Consider the following 24,402-nt stretch of genomic DNA (forward strand, 5'->3'; position numbering starts at 1 on the left):
TACACCTTAGGCTCTCAGACATGTCTATGTCAGGGAAGAGCCCCCTGGAGGGCAGTGACGCTGCAGTTGAGTGAGTCCTAAGGAACTTTGCAGAATTGAGGTGTCCCTCTCCCTGGTTTGCAGGCAAGCATAGTGTAAGAGAGAGAGATGCTGCCTTCTTATACCAAGAGGAGCTGGAGATGAGGAACAGGCTGTTCATGAAAGAGAGGCGTTGGGGACGTACTTCTGCCATCCAAGTCTTCTGACTTCTCCCAGGCCTCTCTCCTCCATGCGGAGGGCAGTTGCTCTCCACTGTGCAATCACAGTTTCCTGTCTTTTTGCCAAGCCACCTGGCTCTGGTGGGTAGATCCTTCCTACTCACCTTGATGCCCCACGCCCCTTGCCAGCCTCATACCTAGTTGGCCCTAGAAAGAGATAAGAGATAAGAGGCTGGCTGGGGCCTGCTGCTCTGAAAAGCTTGCTATACCCATGGTATGCCAGGACAGGATTCATGTTTATGGGCCTCGGTCCTCAGGAGGCCAAGGCCAGGGACCTTGTTTTCTCCTACCACTATAGCTCTTAATGCTGACCATTAGATATGACCATTAGCTGCCGTGTTGACATCTCCTCCCAGTGTTTGGTATGGGGCTGGGGCCCAAGCCTTCCCACCATAAGTGCTGATGCAATTGATTGATGGAGATTCCTCTTCCCCGAGTGCCTGCGGGGCTTCTGAGTGGGGCAGAAGGAGAAAGGCAGGAAATGTTGCCTGATTCCCTTAGGATCCGGGTTTTCGCTCCCTGAGAGCGCCTAGAGCCTGCTTTACAGGAAGGAATGGGTTGGAATCATGGATGGTGTGAGGGACAAAGGGGACAGTAAGACAGCTGCTACTGTCCATGACAATGGTATGTAACTGTGTGGGCCCAGAGTATGATCAGATCAGACTGCTATCCGAGGAAATAGGAGAGCATAGTCTCAGGTGCTCCTGTTCTTCCTCTGTTGTTCCATTTTCCCTCCTGCCAAACAGACGTCACTCCAAGATGTCTGTGCTCTAGGCTAGGATCCCTTCAGTCTCAGACCGGTATAGGCAGGAAGGCTAGAATGAAGGAACAGCCCAGACTGCCAAAGCTTTCAAGCTCTGCCTTATGTGTGGGCCATATCAGAACAACATGGTTCTTAAAGCCACCTCGCAGGCTTGCTCTCTGGTCCCACAGGCTCCACCAGGGGCTTAGGTATTTGGCTGAATAGACCCCTTCCTAAGGCCCATCTCGTGGCCTGGGCCGAAGCTAGGGTAACCCTTGGCTTTGGTGGAAACAATCGAGAGGAGTCACATACTTTTCCTTTCTCTAGATACCAGGGATTCCCATGGGTTACATTCCAGAGTTGATCTTTCCTTACAGGACTCTGTCCTTGAATTAAGGGGACCCCTGGGAGGGAAGGTGCTACATGAGAATAGCCCGGCAGAGCTGACAGTGATCCCCATCTCAGTTGGAGACTGCTAGAACGCTGATTTCCAGAGTTTATGGTCTCTAAACCAGAGTTTATGGTTTCCCTCTGACATGTGCCTCTTCCTGCTGCCAAAGCCACAGCAAGCCAGAAGGCCTGGTCTGTTGAGGATCAACTGAGTATTTTTGCTGACCAGCAGGGGGCACCCTGCTGTATCTGCCCCAGTCCTTTTAGGGATCTGGATATAAGGGCAGCCTTGGTCGTATGCCTTCTGGCTCTAGATGGGGGAGGGGTAGCCTACCCTCCCCACCCCCAGAGGTTCCTTAGCGGAGTTTGTTTTGCCAGGGTGACCTGTTTAATCATCTCATTTTCTGGTGGCCGTTTATTCCTCGTTTCCACGGTTACGGCCCCATTAAGGGGAGAAGCGATAAGGCAGCGAGTCAAACAGGTAATAAAAACATTAAAGCCCGTGTGCATAGAGAGAGGACGGGATGGGGGAGGGGGCTCAGTGAGGTGAGACGGCCCAGGGAGCAGCCAAGGTAGAGGCTGCCTGGCCTGGTCCTGTCCTCCACAGGCTGTGGAAAGACTACTCCTCAAGACCCAGTGTTCAGCTTAGTCCCCAGTGCTCAATGCCCTGGCAACAGGCTGAATGTTGGAGGTAAATCCGGAAGGAGCAATGCAAGAGTGAAAGTAACAAAAGCTCCCTAGGACTGTCCCCAGAGAGTCGCATGACCTGTTCCAGGCCCCATGTCACCCCTTGATGGCCAGGGGGCGGGGGCTAATTTCTGACATTGTTTTGAGCTCTCGAATTTTTTTTTTGTTGTTCTGCCAACTTTATCAGAAAGCATATTTGTGGTGAGTGCTGCTAACAGGGCCAGCCTGGTGAGTAAATATTCCTGGTGTGGACGGTCCTGTTACCTTAAAAGGAAGAGCGTAGCTGTGGGTGCCAAGAGCCTATGGAAAGAGGAGGGCCAGGAGGACAGGAGCGCTTGTGCTAGGTGGGAGACCTTTCCTAAGAAGGGGGTCACATAAAAGTGACAAGACCAGGTTCGTCGTACTCAACAGACTCAGCTGAGGCCTATCCCAAGTTCAAGCTGGTTATGTGACTTGCCCTTGGGTCGATGGGCTAGTCCTTGTGGCAACCATAGAAGAGCTGCTGGCCAATTCTCCCAAGTACTCCCTTCCTCTAAGTGGATACCGAAAAGCTACAACAAAAGCCAGCCTTTCACCGAGCCGGTCTGGACCTCGGGCAAAAGAGCTGTGCTGGCCAGGGGGGCAGTGCCAAGAAGTGTAAAGATGGTGTCAGAGTGGTTGTGCTTGTGTGTGCTGGAGCAACCATTGTTGCTCTGGAGCCCAGGGCCAGTGCTCAGAGAGCAGGGAAGACCAGGGCCAGCCCTAAGGCCTCTGGATTATGGAGGAAGCTGCCTTCTTTTTAAAAAATCTTCTATACGCTGATCTCTTGCAAATGCGCAGAGGCCTGTGTGTCTCCGATTATTAATCTCAACGTTGATTCTGACTAGAGAGAGGGAGAAAGGAGGTGTGGGAGATGGGGGGAAACCCTTCGGCTGGGAACTGTGCTCTGGGAACGGGCCTAGATGAGTTAATATTCCGATCAAACAATTAAAAATAGAAAATGCTCCCGAGGCACCAGCTGCTGAAGCTTTCGGCAACTGTCACCAGTGGGTTCAGGGGGCAGGTGGTACAGGAGGGAGCCTCTCCACAAACGGCAGTGTTTGGAGATTATAGTGTGTCCACTGCTTTCTCAGGATCAGAGTGGAGGCTGGGGCTGAGTCCCTCCAACTCCCTTTAGGGGCTGGAGCAGGGCCTGCGCAGCTTCAGGGCGGTCCTTCTCTCCTGCAGGGCCTGGGTAGTGTGGTGAAGTCATCGCCAGATGCCCTGGTAATTGTTTTAAGACTCCAACTTAAAATAAGATGAAAACTTATATTCCTGGGTGAGGAGTAATTTCCCATCTAATAGAAAATTAATGAAAGGCTTATAGCAGGCGGCCTGGACAGGAGGCATGTTCATCTGATAAATCTGAGGTCTCAGGTCCACTAGCTCTAGACCTGGGAGTGTCTACACCCCATGCCAGGCCTCACTTCTGATGTCCTCTTGGGATGTGCCATGGTCTGCTTAGGTAGAAAACACATTCTACATGTGTTTGTGGAACCTTCCCATGATATGGAACAGCCTTCAAAAACTCCAGCAGAAAGGCTAGGGTCTTATTCTTGGACAGACAGACAGACAGACAGACAGACAGACAGACACACACACACACACACACACACACACACACACACACACACACACACACACACACTAACAAGGAAGAAAAAGAAGAAGAAGGAAAAAAAAGAAGGCCCCAATCCAACAGTTCTACTGAGAAGGAATTTCAGGAGTGGGTGCCATATAGACTAGACTTTGGTCAGAATATACCCCCTTCAGAACAACATGGCAGACCATGTAAGGTCATCACCTTACCTAGCTTACTAAGGAATAGAAAGGCCAACATTCTATGAAGCCTAAGTTTCACATCAACTGAAGACAGTTGATCCGCCTTGATGGGAGGTTATAGTAGAGACTGCTCAATGCAGTCCTCCCTCAGGGTCCTAGAGAGGGTAGGGACCTTGGGAGCTAAATATGTCCTACACAAGAGGGCTGACTTACAACTGACTCCACCTGATCCCACTCTGACCTGATCAAGACTTGCTGCATGGTCCACTGCATTCAGCTAGGGGTGTGTGTGTGTGTGTGTTTGTCCTCAAGCAGGTATCTAGATGCCACCCAGGCAGGACACATGGGGTTCCTATCCTGACATTTTGAGCTCTAGAATTTTTTTTTCTGCCAACTTTATCAGAAAGCATATTTGTGGTGACTGCTGCTAACACGGTCAGTCTGGTGAGTCCTGGGTAGGGGTGGGGGGACTAGAAATAGGGGTGTAGCTCCTTTAACACTGAGTCTGCTCTCCCCATGGATCACAGGTAGATACGGGTGGCTTGGAGAGGACATAGGTCACATGACCTCACAGGTCCTCTGAGTTTCTAACCGAGCACCTTCCTTCTGAGAGACCCAGAGAAGGAATGTCACACCTAACATCTCTCTTAGAAAAGGACAAGGGTCTGTGTGTCCCAGCCTGCTTCACAGGTGCTGAGGACATGGCTGAGCCCTAGAGACACTTGCTTCTAAACATGGTTCTGTCTCTAGCACTGAAGAAAAAAATAATAATGAAAAAAAGAAAAAAAAAACTAACAAAACCCAGAAGACACAGGTGGGGAAGCAGGAGACCCAGAGTCTCTGCCAGACTGTTCCTAAAAGCTGGGAGACAGATGCAGTGCGGAGCTTCCTTGCCAGGGGAAAAGCAGGCTTCCCTGAGGTCTGTTCCACACGGCAATGTCGAGGGGAAATTACATAGCATATATCCCTGGGTATTGACTGTGTTATTCAGCCTGTGTCCCTGAAGGGCTCTGGATCCCAGTTAGTCCCCTTGAACTCCTCCTGGGCACATCCTGCAGTGTAGTGGCTGATGCAAATGTCTGCTAAGGTTTAGAAAAGCTTCCTTAGCTGCAGGCCTTCATCCTTCAAGGGTCCCGAGAAGGGGACCCTTGTCTGCAGGGAGGGCTGCCAGGGTGGGACACCGTGACTTGTCCCTGGTGACATAAGAGGTGAGCAGACCAGACCAAAGCGCTTGTGGGAGTAACCTAGGTGAGCTTTGTTCTCCCAGGAGACAAGTCTTCAGGTTCATGTTTGGACAGTGTACTTCTGTGAAGACAGCGGAGAGAGATAGGAACGTTCCCGTGGCCCGCTGGGAGACCACTTTAGATAGTTCTGGAACAACCCCCCACTGCTCTCTGTTGCTGCTAGAACTAACACAGTAGCTATTTTGCAAACAGCTGTCTGATGGAGTAGGGTTCAACGTGAACCCTGAACTAGGTTTGCCCCCTTTTTGCTTGTGTGGCGATGAAGTTCAGGCCCTCCTTTGACTGACTTTCTCTATATAGCTTCAGGGTCAAGGCAGCAGGTGGGATGGGCTGGAGGGCAGCGATGGATGACCAAGCTAGAAGTGCTTGCCTCTTCCAGGCCAAGTGTGCCACCTCCTGCCAGTGGGGGTCATGACCCTCTTGATAAGTCATCCTGGGACTTCTTGGAAGTCTGCAGATGGCAGCAGAAGGGAGCTCCTCAGGAACCTGAGGCAGAGCTAAGAGCCCCTGAGAAGGAGCCTGGATGTTTTCAGTTTCCAGGTCCCTTGGGGGCCCAGGGGCAGATTGAGACAGGCTCCTTGCAGGGGAGGTGTTAACAAACAGCAGGTGATTAAACATGACAAGCGGTGACATTTCTGTTCAGGGTTCTCAGTCCCAGCAAAGCCAAGAATGAAGCTATAAACCCTGACATTTTGTGTTATGCACTGAGAGGATTTTAATAGACCTCGCTCCCTCTTCACCACCCCCATCACATCCCGTATCCCACAGAGCGCTCCACCATTACATTTTGCCTGGTCTCCAGGAGCCTGGGCTGTGTGGGTCTCAGCCTTGGGCCTTAGTCCTATGTACCTGCAGGACCTGGCCAGATGCGAGCTGCCCCCACTTCTTGACTTTGATCTTTCCTGTTGTCCCTCTGCAAACCCCCCTTGCCTCTCTCTGCCCTCCACTTTCCCATCTCCTTTTTTTGGGTCCTGATCTCACAGCCTGTCCCTTGGCTGCGGCTGTCCCAGTTGTCAGGGACAGCAGGTGGCTGTCCTTGTGCTCCCTTTGTGCTCCCAACAGTTCCAGACAGACTTTGAGAGCCGGTGTAGGGAGTTTGTGGGGCTTGGTATGGGCTCTCCCCCATCTTTCCTTTTTAATCTCCTTTTCTCCTTTTTGGGACAAGGACGAGGCCGAGGGAGAAAATTGCCCTACGCTGCAAACAGTTGCTGGGTTTATTCAGAAAGGACTGACCAGCAACAGTTGTTCCTCTTACAGAGAAATGCGGGGAACAACTGGGGCCTTCTTTGTTCTCTGGGCAGTCCTGTGAAGGGCATTTGGAGGTGAGCCTGGGGCTAAAGAGGGCAAGAGATTCACAGAGTCAGTGGAGTCCCACCCAGGGAGTCCCCCACCCTAGCAGGCAGGAAAGGTTCCTAGAGCTAGGCAGGGTCTGGTTAAGAAGTCAAGCCACACTCCAGGTCCTCGGCTCTGCCCTAGTCAACACAAGAAGCTCTTAGCTTTCTGTGTTCATTTCAGTAAATATTTATTGGACAGATGTAGTGCTGAACGGTAGTTCTGTCCCGTGGATCTCTTGGTCAAATGAGGTGGATAGAGGAGTTGGTCCTGTAGAGGGCCTACAAACATGAACAGGGCTCAGAGATGAAGACGAGAGGCAGGGGGTGATCTAGAGGGCTTCTCAGAAATGATATGTCATTTGGGCCCCTGAAGGATGCCCAGGAGAAGGGAGGCCAGGCCTAGAGCTGAGGGAGGTGCCTCTGCGGAGGGGTCAGTGTTCCAGAGACCTGGGGTAACTGTGCTGCCTCACAGGTACCACTTGGCATGGAAGAGAATTGGAACTTTGAGATGTCCTTTGATCTCTAGGACTCAGAACTTATTATTTTTTAATCTACCCTTCCACTTGTGCCCAGCTGGGCCAGTCATGGTTGTCTGGGTAAAGTGGGAATGAGACCCACCCCAGTTCAGGGCGGATGTCTGTAGACCATGGCTACTCTGTCTCTTATCCCTTGGGGCGATGAGTCACAGGTACAGGGTGGGTGGGTAAGAGAGACTGTACAGGCCCACCTGATGGGCACAGTACAGGAAGCAAGGGAACCCCGGGAACCCGTATGTCTCCTTCCTTGCCTCTTCACTTATCAGAGCCAGGTAAACTCCAGGAGCCCCCTGAACTCACGCTTGCCGCTTCTTTGCTCTCTTGGTGGTTGGGAAGCACTCAGTGTGTTCTTGTTAGCCTAGTTCTGGAGACTTCAGACTTTCCTCTAGGATCCCGAGGGTCAGAGTGAGCAGTGCCAATAGGGATTCGAGATGTGTCTGAGAAGCTCCACAAATCCTGAGGAGAAGGGTTGCATGGACTTGTGTGGATTAGAGCAGGAGCAAAGGGAGCAGACTGGGGGAAGGGTCCCAGAATGCAGGCTTCAAGTTCAGCCACTCAACACACCCTGGTGTTAGCCAGCCACAGTCACACCCATAGCCAAGGGGGAGCTCTAGGGTCTGTTGCTAGGAAGGGTCTCACACAACTCATGGGGCACTTTTTCTTTACTGGTTTGCCTCTGCCCAGGAGCCATGCTAACACACTGTACCAACACATTGGTTCTCTACAGGAGATCTGGCTGGTTTCCCATCCCAAGATGAGCGTAGGGGGTCCAAGGCAGACATCAGACATTACTTACTCCTTTCCCCCAGTCCCGCCTGTCTGACAAGCTCCGTCCAGGTCCCCCTTGATGCCAGCCCGTTTGCTCACTTCCCAGAATCTAGCTGGAACCGTGCAGACCCTCTAAACTGTCATCACTTGACAACTTGGCTGGGGGTCATGGTGGAGAAAGGAGGGAGAAGAGACCTGGAGCCCAGACTTGGCCTGCTGCCCCCGAAGGTCCAGAGCCAGGTTTTATTATAATCCCCACATCCTGTTGGAGATCCTTAATCAGCTGGATCCCAGGTTGGGCCGGACCCTGTGGTGACACTCAGGGCTGTAGCATAGAAAACCTGAAGTGGAGTTTCTGGAGCTGGGGTTTGGGCTGTGAGGGTAAGGCAGGTGGCGGGGAGGAAAAGGGAACCAGCAGAGCACAGGATGTGGACAGAGCCCAGACCCACCACCCACCAACAAGGCTGGAGGAGGAGCAGCAGCTGCTGCAGACTGGGAACCATGGCTGGGGGGGGGGGAGACCACTAGTCTGTGGGGGCTGTGTGTTGCCTTATGCCACTGAGACAGCTGGCCTACAGTCGCTCTAACTGTGGGCAACAGCCCTAGCCAGGAGTTGGGAACTCTGGATGATGTTGGTTCCAGGGTCTATATGGACAGGCTAAACTCCAAGACTAGCAGTGTTCCTGTTCTGCCAGAAGCTCCTTGGAGGGCAGTGGGCCCAGAGTTATGAGCTGGGTAGCCAGGGCCTGGAGCTCTGTTGAGAGGCAGCTGGTAAAGGGAAGGAACCCGGGATGGGCCCTTCTTTTGATCGAAGCAGACCTCCACTTCAGCCTGGGCTTTGAGTTCAGCCTAACCCTGGTGCCTCTGCGTGAAGTCTGGGGAAGATCTAGACAGTGAGAGCACCCCACCTGAACCCTCAGTCTGTGGTGTCAGGGTAGGAAGGATGAGGGGACATGCAGACGGCAGATATAGCCGGGGAATGGAAGCCAGAGAGGGCTGTCTGGTAGCGGGTGGGCAGACGGGTGTCTGTCCTGCCAGGGGCCCAGGCTGGCTCTGTAGACAGTCTCTTTTCTATATGGAAATGAAGAATTTAGGCTAATGGAGCTCAACCATCTCTAATTTTGCGATGGCAGGAGGATTTTGATTGAAAGTAATTAAGCAAGCTAGCTGTAAAATTAATTAAAGCAAAAGGGGGGGATTTTTTATTGGATTGGATAGCGATATAGCGTCTGTCAGGCGGGGGACGGATGGGGGTGACCTGAATCCTCTGCCCTCCCCCCTCCCACTCGGGACGTTTATGTCACTTTAATCTCCTTACAGCGGCTGCTGTGCATTTGTTTGAAATAATCAAGGAAATATGGTCAGAAATTGTCAGCTTTCAGATCTAATTTACCTGACGGCCCCTGCGCAAGCCAGCCAGCGAGGCCTGGGGAGTGAGCAGGCGTGAGCAAGGGGGGAGCTGAGTGGGCTCCAAGCACACTGGGCTCCGTGGCCCACACCCTAGGCCCAGCCACCCTCCAGGGGGGAAGGAAGGTACTCCTAGGCCAGGGCGGGGGCTGGGCTCCTTTCTGGGCTTTGCCGCTTTCTGGAACAGACACTCCCATCCCCCACCCACCTGCTGCCTCATCCCCTACTAACCAGCTTTTGGGTTTAGGGAATATAGGATTAGGTGTGTGTGTGTGGGGGGGGGGTGATTGTAATTCCTTATTCCAGATGGCTGACAACTGCTAAACCCATCCACCAGGGCCACCGTTTTAAAAATACTCCTAAATTAGTCCCCTCATGTCCTCTTCATGTTGGCCTCAGTAAAGGGATTGAGGCAGTAGGGCTGCAAAGATGGGGAAGAGGTGCTGCGGACCCACAAGCCACCTTCCCACCTCTTCTGGGGCTAGGCCTATTACTCAGGGTCTGTCTGTGTGTCTGTCCCAGGCCCTTTTCCTGATTCCAGGATGGTTCTTGCCCTACTTCCTTTTCTCAGCACAGCCCCAGAGGACTGTGGGAACGCAGTCCCTGCAACAGGAAGGCCCTCCTCCACAGTCTTGTCATTGTCAGTGGATAAACCAGAACAGAGTCCTTGTAGAACTAGGGTGCTGGACTTCCTGCTCTGTACGCTGTACCCCAAAAGCTCTTCCTAGAACTGTCAGAAGTTCTTGAAGGAGTGGAAGAGTGTGTGGCCTGAATCCTCCCAGCAGGGAGTCCCTCTGGGGACCAAGGAGAGACTCAGGAACAGTTAAGTGTCCAAGGTTATAGAAGGTCCTGAAGCAGAAAGAGGCCTAGTATCTTCTGGGCAGGAGAGGAACTGGGTCCCTTGCTCTGTCTGGTCCAGGGCAGAGAGTAACCCAGGCTTTCAGCAAAATCCCCTTAGGCCGTGGCCTTGTAGTTCTGAAGTTTGGTGCACATCTTAAACAGCCTCCATCTTGGTAGCTATTCTCTAGGGTGGGAGGGCACATGGCTTCCTTCCATCAGGAACTCCTTGTCCAGCCGAGACTCCATGCCTGTGCCCCTAGGAGCAGACAGCGGGTTGGGGGCTCTAGAAACAATTCCAGCTTGTCCACTGTAGAACATAACCAAGAGAGGGGTTCTTTCCCCACCTGCCTTCCTTTGTGCTACCCAGACTCCCTCTGCCTTGTTCTCTCACTAGTGTCCCCTACCCTGGAGGTGCCACCCACCCCAGCAGAGCTCTGGGACAGGGTGACTCAGGATGCGTCCACAAGTAGTAAGGGAGGGGAGCGCCTTCCCAGCCAATGGAGGGCAGCAGCTGGAGGCTGGGGAGCATCACCTGCCCCCTTTGAGCTTTCTGCTCCAGCCTCGCTCTCCCCATTATGAGTCACTGAGAGTGGAGAAGGGCGGGGGGAATGAAGCTCCAGTGAGCTCTACCCAAAAAGAGGGAGAAGCTGTTGGCTTAAGACCTGCAGGCCCTAGGGTGCAGTTGCATATGCCTGACATCCAAGCAGCACTGAGGTTTTTGAAGCCCTGTGGGGCCCTCCCACCCTCCCCTTCTGCCTGTGCCCATGGGCTCTAGCCAGAGACAGAGCCCTTGTCTTTTGGGTTCTTTAGCTTCCCAGGACCCAGAGCTCATGAGACAGGAGGCTAGAATGAGTCTGACCTCGGCCTATGCTCTTACATGCGCAGATGGCTCATAGCTAGCTCTGCCTGCTACACAGGGCCTCTTGATGTGGAGGGACCAGCCAAGGGACCTGCAGCAGAGGCTGGGAGAGGGTAGAGTTTATTTCTGAGCTTATTGATAGTTTGGAGCTCCTGATGGCAGGTACCAAGGTAAAGGTAGGCTCTTGGGGGAAGGCCTAATCGGGGACGCACAGGGTGGGTGTGGGGCTCTGTATGGTCTCCTGGCATCCTGGAGATGAAAACCCTACCCTTGTGTGAAGGAGGATGTGGTACGGAAAAAAATCCACTTTTAGGCTCAACTTGGGATGTTGAAGCGAGAACTTTGACTTGGTAGTGGCTCTCCTTGAAGAGGAAGGGCAGTGGTGGGCAGTGTCAGACAGGCCTCAAGACAGGCTGTGTGCGCTGGGATGGGGAGATGGGAAAACAGCCAGGGGTGAACACATGCTGCCCCTCGGCAGGACCTATAGCAGAGAGGGAAAGGAAGTCTGGAGAAGGGAAGTGGGCGGGAGCTTAGGTTTAGAAGTCAAGGGTCAGCTCAGCAGTACTCTGATGCCTGCCACCTGGCCAGCTTGAATCCCAGCTTCCTCTTCTCTGGCAGGCCCCTCTGGCTTTGAGGAAAGAACACTGAGGGGCTAGCCTCATCTCCCTAGTGCTTTTACCTGGCTGGGCTTGATGTGGCTCTGCCCTTCCACTACAGCCATAGATCTGAGCCTCTTGTGTGGAACTTGTTCTTGGGAGTGTGAGGAAGAGGATGAGGAGAGGCCCTGTTAGACCCAGGATGCTCTGGATTTCTTGAGGTCCCTGCAGATCTTGGGCACAAGATCGTCACAGTGGCGGGAGGGGGGGGCTGTCCGTTTGATCTAGTTTTCTGGGTACTTCCTTGCTTCAGGTAGGGCTTGGCACAGTTAGGGTGGGATGACTGGACTCCTTCTCCCAGAACAGACTAAGGAAGGCTTCCCCCCCCCCCACAGAGTCCTTATGCATACATTCAGGAGAGTTCTCAGGGTGCTCTGTCACTGGAGCTAGGGATAGAGTAAGGAGGGTACCTGCCTGACTGGGTGAGAATGGCAGGGGTCCAGTTCCAGGAATCATTAACTCTAGGGTCTCCCAGTGCCAGGTCCCTGCTGGAGTTGGCTAGATATGACCAGGCACTGGGCTCCTGGAAGTGCCTGGGGCCAGGCGGGGCCAGGCCACCAACTCTGCTGGCCTCCTCCCTCCAGTTGTCCCCTGCCACACTTTCTTCCTGTACCCATGTGCCCTTCCTGGTTCTAGAGTGTCATCCTATCTAGTCTGGCCTCAGTTTCTCAAGTCTCCCTGGCTCAACCCTGGTCCGTCCTCCGTCCCCCCTGGCTTCCTGCTCACATTTCGCTGCCAGCGCAGGGCACTGAAAAACTGCTGGCACTGCCAAAAACCCTGTGTGCGCTATGACTCCCCAAACATCCCTTTATTTTTATTGTTCTGTTAATTACTGTTTAAACTTTAATAAGTCACTTCGTCAGGAGGGGGGACCTGCCGTGAGCTTCTCTGTGCAAACATGGGCCGGGAGTGACTCGGGTGTAATATAACCCTTTATGTGATGTGGGGATGTTTAGATTGTAACAGAAACTTGTTATTTTAATGACGGTTGGGGGGAATCTGAACGCAGAAAAGGAGAGAGGTGGGCACTCCCCTCCATTCCCACCAACGGCTTAGAGTGGCCAGGCCTCTCTAGGACAGCTCACTTTCTGCCAGAGCAGAGGGTCCAGAGAGTAATGAGACCCTCTTGGGTAACCCACTGGGCAGTTACTGATGGAGCTGGGCAGACAGACTTCGGGAGAGGCCTTGAGAGGGAGCTTGACACTCTGGGGTGGGAGGGCCTGGGCAGGTGAGGCAGAAAGAGAAAGTCCGGTCTCTACAGATGGGATGTAGGAGACCGAGGCCATTGCTGGCTCTTTGGGCAGAGAGGCTGGTAGAGCCATGTGAGGTTGGACTCTGTACCTACCTTCCTCCAAGGCGACAGAGAAGGGGTCTCTCTGTGCTCCTCTGTCCCAGAAGGCCATCCCTTCGATGTGGACTCTGGGACCCGGGGCAGAGGAGATGTGCTTGAAATGTCAACTATTTAAGAGGAGTCTCTACTTTGCCTGGTTTCCTTTGGAGGGTGGGATGGCGGTGGTGGTCATGCCTTCTCCACCGTCCGAGATGCTCTCATCAGCTAGTGGGAGAACTCATGTAGGACTTATCCTCAGACCCCTCCTTCTATCACGAGCAACCAGGAGGGGTGGTCTGGGCCACCCAGAATTCTGGTGATGGAGACTCCCTGCCATCTTCCTCATGTGGCTTGCATTCCTTCTTTCTCAGGGCCTAGAGTGAAGGCAGCAGCTGCTGCTGCCTCAGTTTCCCCCACCGTCATTCTGCCACATGTCTGCTTTCAAAGTAGGGACCTCCCTACCCTAGGGAAGGCATTTTGTCCTAAGTCTATGGGGATCCTGCTAAGACTCCAAGACACCTTAGGACAGACTCCCCTGCTTTCTTTCTTCCATCCGTATGCCTGTCCATGTGCGCGTGCAGCCAGCCTTGGCGACATCACTGTCTTTAGAGCAGTAGAAATGAAGGAGTCTCATACTCACTCTCAAGGGCCTGCTCCTGACTGGTGTTGAAGAAGGGGCTTCTGGGAAAGGTAACAATAGGGAGGCAAGACTGGCAGGGTCCAGTTGAGCTGAGGAGTCTTTGCACACTGGCTCACTGGCCCAGCTCCGACTGCCTCTCATGGAAGGCATCACAGGGGCCAGGGGGAGGGGATCTGGTTCTCCCATGCTCCCTACCTCCTGCCGGGCAGGGCAGAGTCAGAGGTTCAGGTCCTGATGTCCTCAGGCTAAATGGACAGCCCCCAGATGGTGGCCACGGCATGGACCACGAATCGCTGAGGTTTTCCTTTTCCGAGCAGCGCGTTTTCCTAAATTGTCTTTGACTGCGTGCATGGGTAATGAAAGTTTATGCCCTTGTTAGAAGGACAGGCGGCCAGTTCCAGTTAGAACTGGGGCTGTCTCCCTGCCAGCCCCCTCAGTCCCCTTCCCAACAGGGGAGGAGGAGAGAGACAGACAGATAGACAGACAGATACACACACACAGAAAGGTGGTGTGTGTGTGTGTGTGTGTGTGTGTGTGTGTTTGCACACACTCACAAGAACAGCCCCTCCGTCCCTGGTGAATAAGAAGGCTGTTAGGGGAAGGGAGAGGGGACGGAAAAAAAAAAAAGAAAAAAATTTCCATATTTGTGTAAGTTGCTTTAAAAGCATTTTATCATGTCATAAAAAAGGGAAAGTACTCTCAGAAATTGATCCTCTCTGCCAGCCCATTGGACAGAAGGACGTTGGGATGTTAATGGCCATCCTGCTCCAGGGTGGCTTATTAAAAAATTTATACATAAATGCTTAAAATTGCATAAATTATTTAAAAAAAACCAACAAAGTAAGCAATTTGAATTCCCTCTTTTCCACCCCTTCACTCGGTCCCCCCTTTCCCAGCCCCTCCTCGGGGCCTTCCTGGTCCCCAGGCTCCTGTCCCCCTCCTTGGGGTGTTCCCTTATGTTCTCCACTTCCCGCCACACCCCAGACACCGTCTGCCCTGCCTCCCTTAGGGGCTTCCCTGCCTCACCCACAAATTAATGAAACAGCCAGCCCACCACCACCAAACACTCACATGCACACGCGCTAATAAAAACACCACTAATAATGCCCCAAATCTCGAAATTAAATATTAAGGCCAAAGGAGGCGGACGTGGAGTGGGGCCTGCCGCCACCGTCGCTGAAGTTGGAGCTGATGAGTGTGTCTCTCGCAGGCGTGGAATGTCACCCACACATCCTGGAGACTGGAGTGGGGAGTTTTATGATGGTTTTTCATTGATTTGTTTCCCCAGCGCAGCTGCCGACCTCTATTGAGGGACAAACATAATCAGCGCTGACGCAAATTAGATGGTTATTCGTTTTGAAAATTGACAGAAAAACAATAAAAAAGATGAAATGCTCCCAAATCAATAGATATAATGAAATTCAAATAATCCGAGAGATGAGGTCTCCATGGCAACTGATAATGTGGAAAAGAAAACAATTTAATAAAGGACAGACACACTTTGAAAACAGATTGGGCCCGGGGAGGGGGGCGGGCTGGCGGGCGGAGGGCTGGAGAGCGGGCGAGTGAAGGATCACTGTCCGTCCCAAGGACACCCGCCATAATTAAGCGAAGCTTTCGGCCCCAGAAAGTGCAGATTCAGGTTTTAATACACAAAATTATTTCAGGAGCAGTGAATCGGAAAGTCGTTTGTAATGACCTTCCTGAGAGGCCCGGGCGCAGGGCATGTTGGAGGCTGGGCGGCCAGGCCGGCTGAGTTATGGCATATTTGTGTTTTTATAGTGCAGAGGGGAGGGGGTAGTGGTGGGGAGGGGGGGGAGAAGGTTAAACAGTATTTACAGCTCAGTTGTTTTCAGAGAGGAAAGAGAAATAGAGTTCATGGAGAGATGCAGCAGGCTGGAGGCAGGCGGGTGAGCCAGGGAGGCCTGGGACCTGCAGGGAGGGGAGGTGGGCCCAGCAGGTCTCCCCCTTAGGACGCCTGACCTGCCGCTATTTCCCAACTAAAGAGGATACTCAGAGCTGCCACCCTGCTCCAGTTCGCGCACAGCTCGGCTCGGCTCAGCTAGTTAGTAGTGTCTTTTCGCTTTGGGGCCTCACTCAGGACGGATGGCCATCTGCCTGTCTCTGTCCAGGCTTGGGATGCCCAACTGTACCTACTCAGGGAAAGGGTGGGGCGTTGCTGCAGCTGCTACCGGAAGGTCGCCCTGAGGAGTCTCCTGTTCTGACTCTGCACAGTACCATTCATTTAGGAGCCCGGTGCTGGGACTCAGTGGGTAAGAACCCAGATGGGCACGTGAGGGCTCTGCCCCCTCTTGCAAGTGCTGCCTTGAGCTCGGTTTCATCATGTTTGAAGACCCGAGGGCCACAGAGAGGAAAGGGACCCAGTTTATCCTTTCTACGGCCCCTCCAGAGCCACTTGCCCGCAGCAGGGTAGTTCAGGAATTAAGAAGCCATCCCTGGGAATGCCTGGCATTTCTTCATGCTGTCTCCCCTCAGGAACTGTGTTTGTGTTCTATTACCATGACCTCAGAGCACTTTCAGAGCCTGGGCCATTCCGTGGGCCCACATGTGCACATAATGTAAATATACAACCACAGAGACATGCACACATATGTGTGAACATATATGTTTTGTGTGTGTATATATGTGTGTGTGCACAGCCATGCTACATACATATCCATCTACACATGTGTTTTCTGTGTGTGCAGCCATGCTACATACATATTCATCTACACATGTGTTTTGTGTGTGTGTGTGTGTGTGTTTGTGTGCAGCCATGCACACAAACACAAGTAGCCAGGCACAAGTGTGTGTTTGCTCAGTGTGTGTTTTAAATCTCCCCTGGGTAGTAACTCTCTTTTTTCTCCCCTTCCTGTTTGGCTGTGACCTGGGGGAGATTGATAGCCAGCCTGTGCGGTGGATGCTAACAGTTCCCCTGATTTATAGAGTTACTTACGCTAAGTGAGGCCACTTAGACGCGTCTGGATAGTAAACCTTTTAACTGAACAAAAAAAAACATAATAAATAAATAAATAAACAAAGGGGAACAAGCTAGGGCCCAGTGACCAAGCCCCACCATGCCCTAGCTCGGATCTGTTGAGGGTCGAGAACCCTAGGGTAGCGGCAACCATGCCTTCCTCCCACAAACACTCAGAGACCCCTGTGTTCCCAGCCAAGGTTGGGATCAGGCCCAAGAAGGGCTATCCCTCTGCTAGGGAACAGTTCCTGGTTAGGGGAGGTAGAGGAGGGAACTATTCCTGTGGAGACAGGTTGAGCAGTGGGAGAGAGAGGAAATGAGGGGGTCCCGGTCCAGCCCCCCTTTTTGGTTACACGCTTTCATATTACAGCTGTGCTTTTTGCCACCGCAATGGCTCTTGTAATTACTTTCAAGATTTGTTCCCACATCTGTATTGAGAAAGCCACCATGTAGAAGCCAGGATGGTGCAGGAAGCCAACCGCCTGTCTTATTTTCACAACATAGCCCCTGTTCCAACCCAGGTGCTGGCCTGTGTCACTCTGAAGCGGTGTTCAGACAAAGGCAAGGCAGCGCTACCAAACTGGGGTTTGTAGTCTGTGAAGTTTAAATCCTCTCATGGATAGCCAAGGTAGAAACCCCAACAGCACACCACCTCCAAGACCGTGGGACAGATGGGTTGGAAGCCCGTGGGAGGCGTGTGTAGGGTTTAAGCCTGTGGCCTTGGACATCTGAGCCTGGTGGGAGGTGTGCTTTAGCGCTGACTGGGTGACAGAAAGCAATTACAGGCTCATTGCTTCTGCTCATCTGGAAATGGGGACAGGACAAGTGACAGAATGGGATAGGAGGGAACCAGCAAGGTATGTATGCGCCCAGGCATATTCCCCTGCATAGATGAGGTGCTGTGGGGGTGTCGCTGGCTGTGTGACACTGTGAGCTAGGAAAGTCACTGAAGCGACCCAGCAGTACCCATGGCCCCGGAGCTTCTGGCCAAAGGCAGGCAAGGCCCCACGCACCCCCACCCCCAGGGGACTGGCTGCTGGCCCCTGCCTCCCCACCTCCTGATATACAGCGGGCATTAGGCCGCCCAAAGGGGATACTGCATCCTTAGGAAGAAATATGTCCTCATTTTTCTTAAACACCGTTTCCACTGAGTGAAATGTTTAGAAGGGACGCGCAGGGAGAACTTTATTTCCTACCAGGGAGTTCAGAGCCACCAAGCAGAGACCATAAAGCACCGGAGCCCGGTGGCTGACAGGCAGCCTGGCCACGAAATACATTACTCATGGGGGTGGAGGTAGGGGACTGCCAGGCCCCCACTCCCAACAGGATCAGCCACTCCGACACCCAGGGCTAGAAGGCAGTGGGCATCAAGACTCTCCTATTGTGCTCAGGCTGAGAGAGGTTGGACCAGGTGAGGAGGAAGCAGCTCCTCCTGCTATCTCTGGTCTTCTCTTCATGGTCAGGGAGGCTAGGGGACACGGGCCCAGGTGCAGCCCTCAAAGCCCCCCTTTCTCACTAAAGCTGGCAGGAGCTCTGGCCTTCCCAGCCTTCAGAGGGAGTGAGGAGATTCATGCCATATCGGGCCCTTCTCCCGAGGCTCTCCCTTCATTCGATTTCTGAAGCTGGCTGATTTGAATATTTATAAATATCAGTAAATTATTTATTGTAGCAATCTGCTGCACCATTTTATCCATCGCAGTTAACACTTTAGGGGGCTCCGAGTTAGGGGAACAGGAAGTGAGGTTGAAGAGGAAATGGGATAGGGGACGAAAGAAAGTCCTGTCGAGAAGCCGGGGGTGTTTCTAGCCCAGGCTCAGCGGCTCTCATTAGAGTGCCCTCATGCCCTGGGAGGTCTACAGCTCCAGTATCAGCTTCCTTCTCTGACAAATGGGATTATCATGGTGCCTGCTCAGCCATCCTTAGGAACCTTCAGGGAGAGCCTGCTGGAACCGTGGGCAGTCCTGCCTTTCTTTGCCTGACTGTTCTTTCCCCTCCGATGCCCGCTGGGGGCTTATTGAGTTTTAAGCCTCATAAGGAGAATTGTGACCCAAGGAGCTAAGAGGTGGCAGAAGAGGGGGCCTGGAAGGGACAACCTCAAGCCTTCTGACTGTCCTTGGCCTCCTGCTTTTCTGGGCCAAATGAACTTTCCCTGTCTTAGCATCTTGAGATGTGACATCACACCCGCCTGTTACCCCTGTCAGGCCTCAGCACCCTTTACAGCACCCTTGCTTCCCAGGCCCTGTTGGCACAGACAGACCTCACCTTGCACTTCAGCTTTTCCAGGGAGAAATCTGGCCCAGGCTTAGAGCTCATCATGGGCAGAGCCAGGCCATGTGCTCAGGACTCTGACCCCAGGACTCTAACCTATACAGTGTACTTCCTAGTGTTTACCCTGCTGGTGCAGAGCCGCTGGGGTCAGAAACAGGCTCCCAGGAATGGAATATACTCTCGCAGGTCCTCCTCAGCCGCCCTTTTCTCTACCATCACCCCTGAGTCTGTCTGTCTTAGGGTGAGTAGAACAGGAGCCCCCAGGTGCTTCCCACCCTCCAGCCCAAGCTTGCCTCCTGGGCAGTATTGTTCCCAGAGGAAATGTCCAGTGTAAATAGAGCAGTGGGCAGGCTGGTGGCGGGAAGGAGATGAAAGGGGCAGTGACAGGGCCGGGGACGGATGGCTTCCTTCCATTGAGGCCTGGCCATGGCGTTTATATTTTAGGGAAAAAAGTCAGAGGAATGTTTACATGGACAGGAGTCTGGGGTCAGACGGGGGGTGGGGGGAATGTTAATCTGTAGGTCCCCAGACCTTAAAGAAGAGGCTGGTTGGAGGTTCATGGGGACCGGAAGGCCAGCAAGCAGCTCAACTCTCAACCTCATACACAACCCCCTCCTGCCACCCCAGGTTCACACGCACACATGGGCACTTATGACCCTAAGCCTGGCTTTTGCCTGTGCCTCGGTCTCTGTGTCCTGGGCTCAGACACCTCCTACTTCTCCACTTCTCCCCCTCCACCCATGGGACCATCGGTAGAGTCAGGGGGAGGGCAACATCTGGAAGGCAGGTGGTCTGGGGCAGAGCAGCAGCTGGAGGGCAGGTGTACAGGGAGTTGGCTAGAGCAAAGGGGCCTGGGGCAGGGGGTGGGCCCTGGGTGCACAGCTGCATCACAGCTGGTGGGGGCCCAGGCAGAGACTCGCCATGAAGCCGAGATGGAGAGAGGGTGGCTTGTGCCGGGTGGGCTGAGGTTCAGGGAGACTCCAGGATGGGTGGGGCCCAGAGGAGGGGGTGTTGCCAGCAGCAAGTGGAACCCTGAGAGCTGTGCTTCCCTCTTCCTTGGGATAAATATTTATAGATTCATTTGCCGTCTGCCATACACACTTGGCTGCTTACCTTCTGGTAAAAATAGTGCAGGCTCCTCCACTCCTGCCTGCCTTTTTCTCCATGTAAGACAGGGACAAAGGAGCCCAGGTGAGGCCTGTTGCCCTGCTGGAAGTCATGCGGTATCATAGAGCCGGCCGCCCGCCTGATGGTCACACAGAGGGATGGGGTGTGACTGTAAGCCCCAACACTGAGTTTCAGGATGGATCCCCATGTGGGAGCTCAGGGATTTGTGTTGGACAGCACAGGCCTGACACTGTGGACAGACATGACCTGAGGGGGCATTGGCTTGGTCAGGGACCAAAGGCCCTAAAACTGTAACCTCTGGGAACAGGTCTGAGCAGACCTTTCTGTAGCAGCAGACTAGGCTGACATTACCCAGTCCCTTCTAGGCCCGGAAGAGACTAACATATCAGACGCTTGTGACAAGACAGGGATCTGGGGCACTGCATATTTGAAGGAGTGGTCAAGCTGCGTGTACAAGTCAAAGCTGTTATCTCTGTGAATCATGAGACCTCTATAGCCACAGATGGGCTCTCGGGGTATGTGTTTCCATGGTGTTTGGTCATTGTCACAGCCCCTGAGCAGAGCCCCTCGAATAGCCTTCTGACCCATATGGGACATGCCAATTTGCCTGGCAAGAGCTGTGAAAAATGGATTGGGGTGTGGGGGGGGGTCCCTATATGGAAAGATATTGTGAGCAGAGACCTTCCATAAGGCCACTACCCTGTGCCTGGCCATACGGCAAGGTCAGGCACACAGTAGGACCTCACTAAACAGATGTCTGGTCAGCTGACAGATTGCTGTATGGGGTTACAATCTGTATGTGTGTCTGCCCTTGTTAGTCTTCCTGACCAGTGTGCCCCTGAGACCCTAGGCAGCCTAAGAGATCAGAGGGCAGGCCAAGCAGTGTGTGTGTGTGTGTGTGTGTGTGTGTGTGTGTGTGTGTGTGTGTGTGTGTTGGCTTCTAGCTGCTCAGTGACTGTCTCCAGAGATTAAGCAGAGGATCTGTAGCTGGTACTGACCTGTCCTCACTGAGGGCCCTCTGGGTTAGGAAGTAGGGACTCTGTGTTTGGGTAGCCCTGACTGAGGTTTGTGGAAAGGAAACAGCAATAGGAAATGGCCAGACTTCATGTGGGGGCGGGAATGCAGAAAACAGAGAGCACCGGGAAGCGGAGGCTGTTAGTGAGGTTCCGAATGGCCAAGGGAAAGAGCCCTGCCACCCAGCGAGCAGAAGTAGGAACTAGAGGCAGGGGACAGAGCCAGAGACCTGGCCTGGCAGAAGAGCTGCCAGAGAGCAAGGTGCTCAGGTGGGAATGGTGCCAGCCAAGAGCTGCTGGGTCGGTGAGGCAGGAGGTTGGCACAGGCTGGAAGCTGGCTGCGGCTGACTCTTCCCCGGGGACCTGTGGTGAGGTGGAACATTCAGAAGCAGAGCCAGGCTGCCAGCAGGGCAGAGTTGCCACTTGTTAGCCCTACCACATCCCGACCCCTTCCCTGCCAGTACCTTCGTTTCCTGTGTTAATGGACGTGTCACCTCACAGAGGGGCGGATTTCAGAGCAGGCAAGCCTAGAAAATCCTTTCCGGAACCAGGCACCGGAATTCTTGTCTCGAAGAGTCCTTCATTCCTTTATCACGAACCACCTAGCTCGTGTCAGGTGCTGTATCAGGCTGAGGTGCAGCAATTGCTGAGTCCAGCCTGCCGCACTTAGGCTAATACAGGAAGCGAGCACATGCCAGGCGGTCTCAGGGCAGTTTGACAGACTGTGGTCAATCAAGGGGTGGCGGAGAGCTACTTGGGGGTGACTGCACTTGGTATGTAGGTCTCTCACCTCTGTGTCCCCCTCTATCCTGCAGCTGAAAGCACCCGGTGCACCGACCCACCTGCAGGCAAGCCTCCAATGGCAGCCAAGCGCAAAGGCGGCCTGAAGCTCAACGCCATCTGTGCCAAACTAAGCCGACAGGTGGTCGTGGAGAAGGGAGCAGAGGGTGGCTCCCAAACTGATGGTAGCCCACTATGTCCCCGGGACAAAGAGCGCAGTGGCCCTGAGTCTGGGGTGACCCGGGCTCCCCGAAGTGAAGAAGACAAGAGGCGGGCCGTGATTGAGAAATGGGTCAACGGAGAATACTGTGAGGAGCCCGCACCCACGCCAGTGTTGGGGCGCATCGCCCGTGAGGGCCTGGAGCTGCCCCCAGAGGGTGTCTACATGGTCCAGCCACGGGGCTGCAGCGACGAAGAAGACCATGCAGAAGAGCCCTCAAAAGATAACAGTATCCTGGAGGAGAAGGGTTCAGATGGTACAGCTTCAAAAGATGACAGCGGCCCCAGTGCCAAGCAGGCTCCAGGTGTGTGTCCGGCCACGGCCACGGGGGGGGGGGGGGGGGAGGATGGAGGCTGGAAAGGGCCAGTTCCCTGCAGAGGCCCAGCAGGAAGGGTGGAAGTCCAGGGAATTCCTCTCTGTTTTTCCTTCAAACATTGGCACTGCATCCAACCTAGCAAGATTGGAAAGATGGGGCTATGGGGGGGCAGGGCAGGACTGGCATCTTTCTGAGCATGAGCAGAGCCTTGGGGAGCTGATAGCAGTGAGGCTTTCGGGGTGGGGGAATCAGGAGGCATGTCCACAGATAGACTGGGCAGCTGAATGGCAGATGGGGGAGGGGCTGCATGGGTGACCTGCACAGGGATGAGTCTGTCTGAGGCCGTGGTACCTGGCCATGGTATGGGGACCAGTAAGGTTGTGCCAATGGTAACAAGGACGGCTTGAGTTCTCATCTCTACATCCTCTCTCGGTGACTTAACGGAGATGTCTAGGAAGGACTTTGTGCCTCCACACCACCCTATCTCCTTCCCTGTGTCCCACCCTGCCCTCTGAAACAGGACCGCTCAGAACCACAAGCCTGGCTCAGCCCAGCCAGCAGATACCCCTCAACATGCAGCTGCCCCAGACATGCTCCTCTGGTTGACCTGTTTCCCACAAGATGGCAGAGGCCTGGCTTCATCAGCATCTCCTTGTCCTTAGCACACAGCAGCCTTCCCTGTTGCTGCTTCAGGGGAGGGCTGGTGTGGCATTTCAGACAAGAGAGGGGTCCCCTCTTGAGCTGGAGCCCTGGGACTTGGGGCCTTGGCTCTAGTCCCGAGTCTCCTTCCTAGGCTTATTCCTGGAGTCCTGTACCTCCCCTGCCTGCTCCCCTGTCCCCTTCCCCCTGCAGCGAGGGGCGCATCTCCTCCCTGTGCGGGGAGCCCTGCGCAGCCACATAATTATGCATATAAGATATAAACAGAGCTGTTTAATTATCCTTCGCCACATCAGTGACAGAGTAATTAACAAACATTGCAAGATCAATGAGGAGAAGTGTGACCTTCAGTTCCCTCTGATAGGAAAGCCCTTGCTATTGCCAGACACAAGGTGATTGTGCTGGGCCTGAGGACAGGGGAGGGATAGGGACAAGGGCACCCAGCTCCACTGTGGCCAGGGCAATTGGGGAGTCACTCCTCTGGCCTTCTTCCCCTCCTCCCAGGAGTTGGGAGCTGTGAAGGCAGGAGCAGGGCATGGACTATTGTGGCTGCCACTCCGAGCCTGACCTGGCCCCCTCAACCCTGGGTACTGGGTCCCTGGTCTGAGCCCCATCTGCCCACTATGGGTTTGGCTCCCCAGGACCTTGGCCCCCTCTGTGGGACCCCCGCTGGTCCCCTCCCTGTTTGATGCTGCCTGCCCTTCAGAGCCTTCTGTTTCTCTGCCATATATAGTGAGGCCTCAGCTGCCTCCTGCTATTTTTAGCCCTTTCCCTGGTCCCTGAACCACTTCATCCAGCAATCAGAGCCCACTCCCAGGCCAGCCCCCAACCTGTGTCTCTGCAGCTCAGCCCTGTGCTGACCTGTCAGCTTGCTAAGGCAACGGTCTGTTTGCTCCTTGAATCATCACTCAGGGTGTCAGAAGGATGTCTGACGGTCCTTTTTTGTGTCTAGTGGGGTCCTACATGCCCCCTACGATGGCTCAGAGCCCCTCCTTCCACATCCTGCTGGGTTTTCTCTCCTACTAGGGTACACTGCTCAATCAGCTCCCCTTCTGGGATGCTCGAGCTGTCAGGATCGGAGGGAGTCAGGAGTCCCCTCTGACCATGCTCTTAGGGCCTCTAGAATCTGGTTACACTGAGTATGCTCAGATGGAGGTAGGATGGGAGTAGGTAAAGTATGGAAGTCCCTGGGCTATCCTGTCTAACCTGGCTGTGTGTACCTGACCTGCATGCTGGGGCTAGCCCGCAAGAGGTGTACAGCGGGGGTGTGGCGGAGAAATGAATGAGCTTGTGTATGTTGGGCACTGTCTATCTGCTGCGGTGACAACGCACTGAGTGTAGAAGAGGCGACTTGAAGGGCTCATTTCCTCCAGCCCTGCTGAGGCATGTCCTGGGGCACCGGGTAGGGGACTTGGGGATTGTGTGTGTATCTGTAGAATTGGGGACAGTATCTAGGGGTATGAATGTAGTATGTATATAAATGTGGGTACATTATTATGGGTGTGTATGAGTGGAGTATGTGAGAGTATGTGAATGTGTATATGAAGGTATGC

General features: G+C 53.7%; 1 protein-coding gene across 3 annotated transcripts in view; it reads left to right on the forward strand.

Annotated features, from left to right (window-relative positions):
• CASZ1 (castor zinc finger 1) overlaps positions 1-24,402 on the forward strand; it is a 127,671-nt gene that overhangs the window by 79,728 nt on the left and 23,541 nt on the right. For all 3 annotated transcript variants that reach the window (XM_080922057.1, XM_080922056.1, XM_080922058.1), the window contains one exon: positions 21,692-22,180. In XM_080922057.1, the coding sequence (XP_080778183.1) occupies positions 21,692-22,180 (489 nt within the window). The remainder of the gene's footprint in view (positions 1-21,691; positions 22,181-24,402) is intronic.

This window comes from Micromys minutus (assembly GCF_963924665.1).
Source record: "Micromys minutus genome assembly, chromosome: 9".
In the NCBI taxonomy this organism is placed as follows: Eukaryota; Metazoa; Chordata; class Mammalia; order Rodentia; family Muridae; genus Micromys; species Micromys minutus.